General features: G+C 44.7%; 1 protein-coding gene across 1 annotated transcript in view; it reads left to right on the forward strand.

Annotated features, from left to right (window-relative positions):
- The window catches only part of LOC102368485 (fibulin-5), an 85,247-nt gene that overhangs the window by 72,056 nt on the left and 4,771 nt on the right, over nt 1-8,420 (forward strand). The window contains 3 exon segments of the mRNA XM_006037396.3: nt 3,273-3,395; nt 3,979-4,105; nt 8,405-8,420. Of these exon segments, the coding sequence (XP_006037458.1) occupies nt 3,273-3,395; nt 3,979-4,105; nt 8,405-8,420 (266 nt within the window).

Raw genomic sequence — 8,420 nt, forward strand, 5'->3', positions numbered from 1 at the left:
CCCTGTGCTTATATGTACTGTCTGGTGTTGGCAAGTACCAAAATTGTCTTGAAAAAGCAGTAGAAATGGGCCTGGGGGTCAGTACAGTCGAGGTCTTGGACTGTATCCCTATTAGTTACATTGTAAAGTGGGTTCCCTTTATGTGAATTTGAGTTATGCACCGTTTTCCAGGACTGCATGTACAGCAGAAAGTGAGGGAAACATTTAATTTAGTAGTTAGAATAGTATTCTGGAAAACAGGAGAACCACATTCATCTCTGTCCTCCACCTCATTCAGAGTAGGGATTTGAACTCACCACTGCCTGCTCTAGAAGTTAGTCCTACTGTAGGGCATTCGAGGGCGTCTCTCTCTCAGTATCTCCTTTTGTAGTTATTCCACTTCATATAAAAGTGCCAGTGAGAACAATGCCACACTCCATTGATGTGGCAGTCTCCTCAGTGATCCAAGATCCAGTCTCCTTGCCAATGAATATTTAAGTACTTTACACAAACCAGAACACATTCAACAGAGGAGATTGCGAGACACCCAAACTACAGCACAGTAGTTATTATATTTAACTAGCAGGTGGAAACTTGGCTTGAAACCTGTGTGCCAGTTCAGGCAAGGGAGGAGTTATCTGAATCTAGGTCTCCCACCTTCCAGGTAAGTGTTTTAACCACAAGATAGCGTTTGTATGTATTAGGCATGCTTTGAAATGCCTATTGAATTGGTCTCTACAGACTAGGTAAGCAGGGAAATGGCTGCTTTGAAAATCCTGTAGGGGTTCAGGCATGAGAGAGGGCGCTGAGCAGTGCTGTTGTGTTAGGACTGGGTGGTTCTGTATGTGCCCCATGGCATCAATTTAGAGGATGTGATCAAAGAAAACAAGCCACTCTGGACTTTTGGTTCCTCCAGGGTTGGGCAGCAGCTGAGCAAGGGATAGGAGGACCTCAGCAGTGCTTAAAATGGCAGTTTGGTGGTTGAGACCTTATGTAAATTTTTTTGCAAGCCCTTTTTTCTAATACTAAAATGCTGTCTTGTTCAAACATGTGCAAATCCTCATTACCCAAGGTGTAAGATAGAATTTGGCCTGTTCTTGTGAACTTCTTTTTGACAACTCCAGGCTATGAAACTGCTTGAATAATAAAGTCTCACATTTCCATTTTAAAGTACATCGCAGATACTGATTCATCCACATAACACCAGGGTGAAGTGGATTAATACTGCTGCTATTTTAATGAAAGGGAGTTTCAGTCTAAGAGAGAAAGTGAGTTGCCCAAGGGAGCCAGTATGTCAGAGCTGAGAATTAGAACTTGGGAGTTCCTGGCTCAGACACTAGCCTTTATTTCCCTCAATAACTGAATGGAGGAATAAGGAAATGATTAACACTGACCTTCCTCAGTGTAATGCTTTATATGCACTTTCCTTTCAGTTAGACATGTTCCCACGTGGAACACTGAAGCGCTGCTCTCTCACTCAAACACAGAATTACAATGACTTGTCAAATCAAGAAGCAAAAAGAAAGGAGGCAGAATTTCTGTTTTTAATCAAATATCTGAAAAGCTGCTTAGCTGTGGTGCTAGTGTTTGGGAGATCTTTCAGCCTTTCAATAGTCCTACAATGAGCTGAAGTGGAATTATTAAACCATATTGGAATGCCTTGAAAACAACCAAATACAGGCTGAAAACAGATCTGGCTCTGCCTAGGTTTGCATGGAAGATCTCTGCCAGGACTCATGTCACTCATTTGAAGGGAAAGGGAGGCTTTCTTTTCCAGTAAAGGTTTCTTTCTTTGGCAAATTAGAATCATACCTGCGCTTCATGCTTAATTCTTCCTGTGAAGTGAAAGCATTAGTAGATGAGCAATCACATGATACATTAGAAACAGGTTTCTGAAAAGACACAGTGCAGTGGCATGTTTTGCTTTAAATGACCTTATCGCAAAGTAAAACACATCTGACGTATTTTAGTTTGCTACGTAACAAATTGCAAAGGGGCACAGGGTACTGGAAACCCAGACATGCTCAGGGAAGCTTGGGCTTGGTGGGCTTCCAGCACCCCGTGCACCATCCCCAGTACCTTCTCCAGCTACCAGCAAACCCAGCTGTCCTCCTGCTGCCTTGCTGCACTGCCTTGGGGCAAGCCAGCCCATTCCCAGGTGGTCCCAAGTGGCGGGAAGGCAGCAAGGATGGTGCATGAGGTGCTGAAGTCTCCCTGCCTCTCCCATGGCCAGGGGGCAAGCTGTCGGTGGGCCAAGCAGCCTCTGAACTGCAAGAGACCCCGGACCTTCCCTCCACAGCAGTGACACTCCCCAGGCAGCACCTGCCTGCTAGCACCCTGCCACCACCATGGAGGGAAGCACCAGGCCCTGCACAGCTCAAGGGTTGTGTGACCTGGTGGCAGCTCGTGTGGGCAGGCTCCACTGAAAAAAAAAAAAGAAAATGGCAAGGAGCCTGATCTTTTTTTTTTTCCCCTCCCAGAAACTGCCTGCCTCTCCTGTGACCAGGAGCACAAGCTTCTGGCAGGCCAAGTAGTCCCTGAGATGCAGGGGGCCCCAGTCCTTCCTTCCATGGCAGCAGCACCCCCCAGGCAGCACCCATCCACTAGCAGCTCCCCCCCAGGTGGTCTGGTGGTGCCACCGCTGCAGAGGGAAAGTCTGCAGCCCCCCACAGTTCAGGACTGCTTGTGCCACTGGCGGCTTGTTCCCTGGCTGCGGAAGAGGCAGGCAGGCTCCAGGGGAAAAAAAAAAAGAAAGATCAGGCTCCTTGCTGCTTTTTTACTTTTTTTTTTCCTCGGTGGAGCCTGCCCGCATGAGCTGGCACCGGAGTCACATAGCCCCTGAGCTGCGCAGGGCTCAGTGCTTCCCTCCATGGTGGCAGGGCCTGGGGGGTCCTAGTGGGTGGGTGCTGCCTGGGGGGCGCTGCTGCCATGGAGGGAAGGTCTGGGGTCCCTCGGAGCTCAGGGGCTGCTTGGCCTGCTGGCAGCTTGTCCACTGACCACAGGAGAGGCAGGTAGGCTCTGGAAAAAAAAGAAAGGGTTGAGCCCTCCACCGCTTATTTTTTCTTTTTCTGATGGAGCCTGCACATGGAGGCGGGGAGGGACAGGGAGGTAGGTAAGCTGATGGGGGCTGTCACTGTGATGTGACACAAGTCCCTAAATTGAAACGGTGGGTTTTTAATCAACACAATTAAAAATGCACCAATTAAAAACCCAATGTTTCAGGTTAGAGAGAACTAAACCGCTGTTGCATTTACAAGCAGCCAAGGATTCTAAACTCCATTTCACCACTGCAGACATGGATGAGTGCAGCTTCTCGGAGTTCCTTTGCCAGCATGAATGTGTGAACGCTGCTGGTTCCTACTACTGTTCCTGTCCTTCTGGCTATCTTCTACTCGATGACAGAAGAAGCTGTCAAGGTAAGAACATTTCACCTAGGAATTAAATTCCAAGCAAGCAGCAATTAGGTCAGTTTTTTTCTGGAGAGAATTTGAATTGATTCAATGATACTCAGGAAATGAAATACTTAACGTTAGCTCTGCCACATGGAATCCTCTTAGGGGCCTGTTGCACAATGTTGCTAAGTATGTACTCACATGAGAAGTTCCCACAGAGGTTAATGGGATTATTCCTGTAAGTGCTTTCCAGCATAAGTAATAGTTGCACAACAGGGTCCTGACATAGACCCCATTCCCCTCCCCTCCATCTTTCTCTTTAGATTGCAAAGTTTTTGGGGGCAGGGGATTCATCTTCATTTATGTTTGCTCAGCACCCTGTGGACACTGCTACATACTAAGAAAAAATATTAATACTGATAATGTAGTGTAAAATGTTTTTAAAAGGGGGGCTGACTAGAATTAGCTAGTTATCAGAAGTAGGCAGAGCAAGTCAGTACTCTGCATGTCTGGGGACCCTTTGGTGCAATTTCTTAAGATGTAGAATTGCTTCCTTATAAAGCTGATGCACTGACTTCCTTGTATTATCCTCTCATTTTTGTTTCAGATATCAATGAATGTGAGAATAGAAACTTTACTTGTACCCAACAGCAAACTTGTTTCAATATTCAAGGAGGATATAAATGTTTAGACCCAGTGAGATGTGCGGATCCTTATATTCAGATCAATGAAAAGTGAGTAAGATGGCCACAGAAACATAGGTGTTGTGAGCTCACTGGGTGCCCGAGCTGGTGGGGGTGAGGCACAGGGGTATGCCAGTTACTGTAGACCAAAGGCAGGGTGAGACGTGGGTGAGAGGATGGGAAGGCTGAGCTTCCCAGGCTGCTTCTGCCACTGCTGCTGCTGTAGCAGGATCAGCTCCATTCAGATGGCAGTAGCCCCATGGCCAGGCTCCTTGGGAGTCTGCCCTGGTGCCTTGTTTTTTTTCCCCCCACCATACATACATATTGGGTATTGAGCTATGCCTGCTCTGGTAAAAGCTTCCAGAAGAGAGAGCACTATTCTGCTCACTCTACTCACTCCCTGCCCCCCAGATGCACTGCTTGGCATGGTTATGTCCTGCCTGGCACCTAGGGCCAGACAAGGCAGCACAAGGCTGCTCCTGCCATGGCAAAGACTCCTGGGGGTGATTCTGGCACTCCCTCCCACTCAGTGCTCAGAGCTGGTGTCCTGCTCACCCTGACCTAGTTATGTTACCGCAAAGAAGTGGGTCAATATTCTGTTAGCATGAGACATTGTGGTCAGCAAATGCATTGCAATTCTACAGTGAAGTGAATGAAAAGCTCTGTACATATGCCATTTAACATTAGCAAGTTTTATGAGAACAACAAATTGCATGTCCTTGGTAGGTTACGAGGTGCAATTTGATATGATCCTTGGATGTACAGGAAGTTTCACTATAAAAGCATTCACCAAAGAGATTTGGGGACTGGGAGAATGCAGGATGGGGTTTCTATTCTTTTGCCAACTTTTACTTTTTAGGGCTGTGCTCTGGCTTGGCTAATGATGGACATGCACACCCCTATACAGTGACCCTTGTTAGATTCAGGGATTGTTCAGATGCTATAGTATTGAAAAAAATAGTCCAGTGACTTGAGCTTTGATAAATGTAATTATCCTATGATTCCAAAACAAAGTCTATTTTAGAATCCTTGAAAATGATGGCCTTTAACCACTTCATTAATTATGCACTTAAACAGAGTGCATTTGTGTAACCAAGGAAACAGTGGGGGCAAGAGTTTCTTTGTACTTCAGCAGTTTATGTGCTCAAATGAGCTGCAGATAAGCAGTGTTTGTTACAATGCAGGCAATGGATAACAGGTTGGCATTGGTATTATATGATGCTGTAAAGTGAATTATGAATTTATCCAATATGCCTGTAAGTGTATAAGGTGGACACCTTCCTCTTTGGTGATATATTTGGAGAGAAGGGAATCTGTGTCCTCCCCACCATTCCTCCTAACACCCATAAGAATACACTGATTCTCCATGATTCTTCCCCATGGTTGCACTAAGGCCAATGGAAGAATGAACCAAGACCTTCCTTCCCTAGGTTGCCTCCATTGATGAAGGAGGGAGTGCCAAGTCACTCTCCCTCATAATGCTGTTTCAAGAAGAAATAGGGAAGGGATTCAGATATGTTGCTCCCCTCCCCACAAATTCCCACATCTGTGCTCATCCATGACTATTTCTACTTCAAAAAACATCTGGCTCCATTCTAGGCTTCTTCCATCACCAGTTTTTCCAGAGAAAAAAGGCCTGGAAACAGAAACTGGGCTGTACTAGAGGAGCAAAGAAACAGAAGACAAGGAAATGATGCAGGGGCAGCAAAGGGACTAACATGCAGCTAGCATCTGTGGCTCAGACAATAAGCACTAAAGAGCCAGGGGCACTGAAAGTGGAGAGTGGGGCTGTGGCACTAGGAAATTATTTTTGAAAAACCAAGGAAAATGTAATGTCTACATTACAGCAGGAGCTGGCCTCCTGCTCTCCACAGTGCAGGAAGTAGCTGGACCGAAACACATGAAACCCAGGTAATGATAAGTTATGTAACCAAAATGTAAATCTCTGAGCACCAGGAAGTACAAAAGTAAGATATTCCTGCATACAGAACATTACCTTAACTCTTCTCTCTCTGAGTTGTGGCCTACCACACGAATAACACACACTCCAGCACTCTCCTTTAACAAGTTATGCCTAGATGCCACAAAGCAATGCCCCACTCAGATATTCAAGCTACTGGCCATAGGACTGGAAGCAGTATAACTGCATTACTGCACCAGTGTGCTCAGGCTGATTAGCATTGGGGAGAGGTGTGGTTTAAAAATTGAGATGCTGCACTGCACTAACATGGCTGTACAGCTTCCAGTTAAAAGTTAGAACACCTAGAGCTAGCTCAGGATATAAATGCATGGCACTGCTTTGCATCATATAAATGTACCCACAGAGGCTACAGAACACTCTTGGAGCAGCATGGGGGAGCACAGCAGGACAAATCTAATGTCTTCTGTTTGCTAAGGCAAAATTTAAATTTTCTTCAGATGTAGCAAACAGGAGTCACCTACATCTGGCCCATCAACACTGAGACCAGGGAAATTACCCAGACTGGCTAAATGTCATCAACCATTTAGCTTGTCCAAAGGATTCCTCAATCTTCATTTTCCTTCCACTGAGTGGTGGAAAACACTGTAACATGACCACCAGGCTGCTGGTAATCCCATGGCAAGAAGGCCTCTCTACACTGTTATTGACAACCTACAGAGCTCAGCAATGAAATGAGCCATACTTTACCCCTCAAGGTACAGACAAACCTCTCTCTTCATATCACAGCATTACCAACCTGCTTCAGTTAATCCGTCCACTATTCAGTACAGCAACATGCAACAGATTAAGCACAGCTGGGTGCATGCAGATGAATCATAGAAAATGATTCAGTGCAATTCAGACTAGTAGAATATAATGTAAACAATAGCATATTCTTTTAGTCCTTTCTCATTTCTGATTATATCACACATTCAAAGATTTTAAGGCCAGAAGGAACCATTAGATCATCTCATCTGGCCTTCAACATATCAGACTACAGAATTCCATCAAATAACTTGTGATTAAAGCATCTTGCAGAAAGAAATTCAGTCTTTATTTGGAGCAAGGGTTGGAGAAGCCATCACTTCCTTGGATAATTTGTTAATTTTTGCACCACCTGACCAAGCCATTCCTAGTGCCAGGGGTTGGAGTAAAGGTTTTATTGAAGAGGAGGGTCCTTTGCATTTCCTGGTTTTCAGAGATTGCAGTGTAGCCACTCTTCATGTTCTAAAAGGACACAAGGCAACACTGGGAAACCTTGACTTCATGTTAACAAAGTTCAGGGAAATGTAATAACCTAAAGAGTTTGTGATGTTGTGTGTTACATGTTATCTTAAACCAGCAAGGGGTCTGGGACAGATATTGCATAAACCAGTTTGAGCCAAATTGGTTAAGTCTGATAATACATTTAACCAGGTTTATCTCAAACTGGTTTCAGCCATTCTCAAACTGGTTTAATAGATTTCATAGATATTAGAGCTGGAAGAGACCTCGGTAGATCATCGAGTCCAGCCCCCTGCCCCAGGGGCAGGAATTCAGCAGGGGCCATAGGATCCCAGCAAGATAAACATCCAAATTCTTCTTGAAGGAGTTCAAAGTAGGTGCTTGAACCACCTCCTGTGCATCTGTTCTGTTAAAGGTTTAAACCAGTTTCTGAAGATCATTTAAACTGGTTTATGTTTAATGTCTGTCTCTAGCGCTAAAGAAGTTGTCTTTTCTGTTTCTGGTTGGCCTTGTTGGTAAATTAGCCATGAAGAGCATGACAGTATTCAAATAGAATTTGCCTTTATTGATTAATAAAGACTTTTTGGTCCAACATTTGCTCAGCTTTAGGCTAACTGTAAGCTCCTTTATGGCTGATTCATGTATGAAAATGGAGGCAACTGCTTAAACTGTCATCTTCAAGGTCATTTCATTAGAGATGTGTTTGAAACTGAACTCTGAGCCCAGGAGCTGTGGAATGGTTGGATTCTGTGGCTCTGACCTGCCTCTGGATGTGCTGCATTTAACTTGTGGCATGAAACAAGTAACATAACATAAATCTGGGCCAATAATTAACAGGTTCCCGAACAGCTTACAGTCACATGTCTATTTCATATCAGCAGAGTTGCCTGAAAGAAAATCTGAATTCTTGAGTGCCAAGGAGTGCAATCAGAAAAGAAACATTGTCAGATCCTAGAAAGAAGGAGGAAGAAGAAGGCAGAGATATAGGTAGGGATGGGTGGAGCTATGCAGAGGTCTCAATGTGAGCAGCAGAATTGAAGGTTGCTTTGGCCCTTGCAATCACTTTAGAACTGTGTACTTACTATGTTTTGCAACTATATTAAAATATAAAGAAGTAAATGTTGTAGGATTCACTAAACATTGATGATAAATTTTGTCCACCTCAGTCGCTGCATGTGTCCT

The sequence above is a fragment of the Alligator sinensis genome, unplaced genomic scaffold (genome assembly GCF_000455745.1).
Source record: "Alligator sinensis unplaced genomic scaffold, ASM45574v1 scaffold645_2, whole genome shotgun sequence".
Lineage (NCBI taxonomy): Eukaryota > Metazoa > Chordata > Crocodylia > Alligatoridae > Alligator > Alligator sinensis.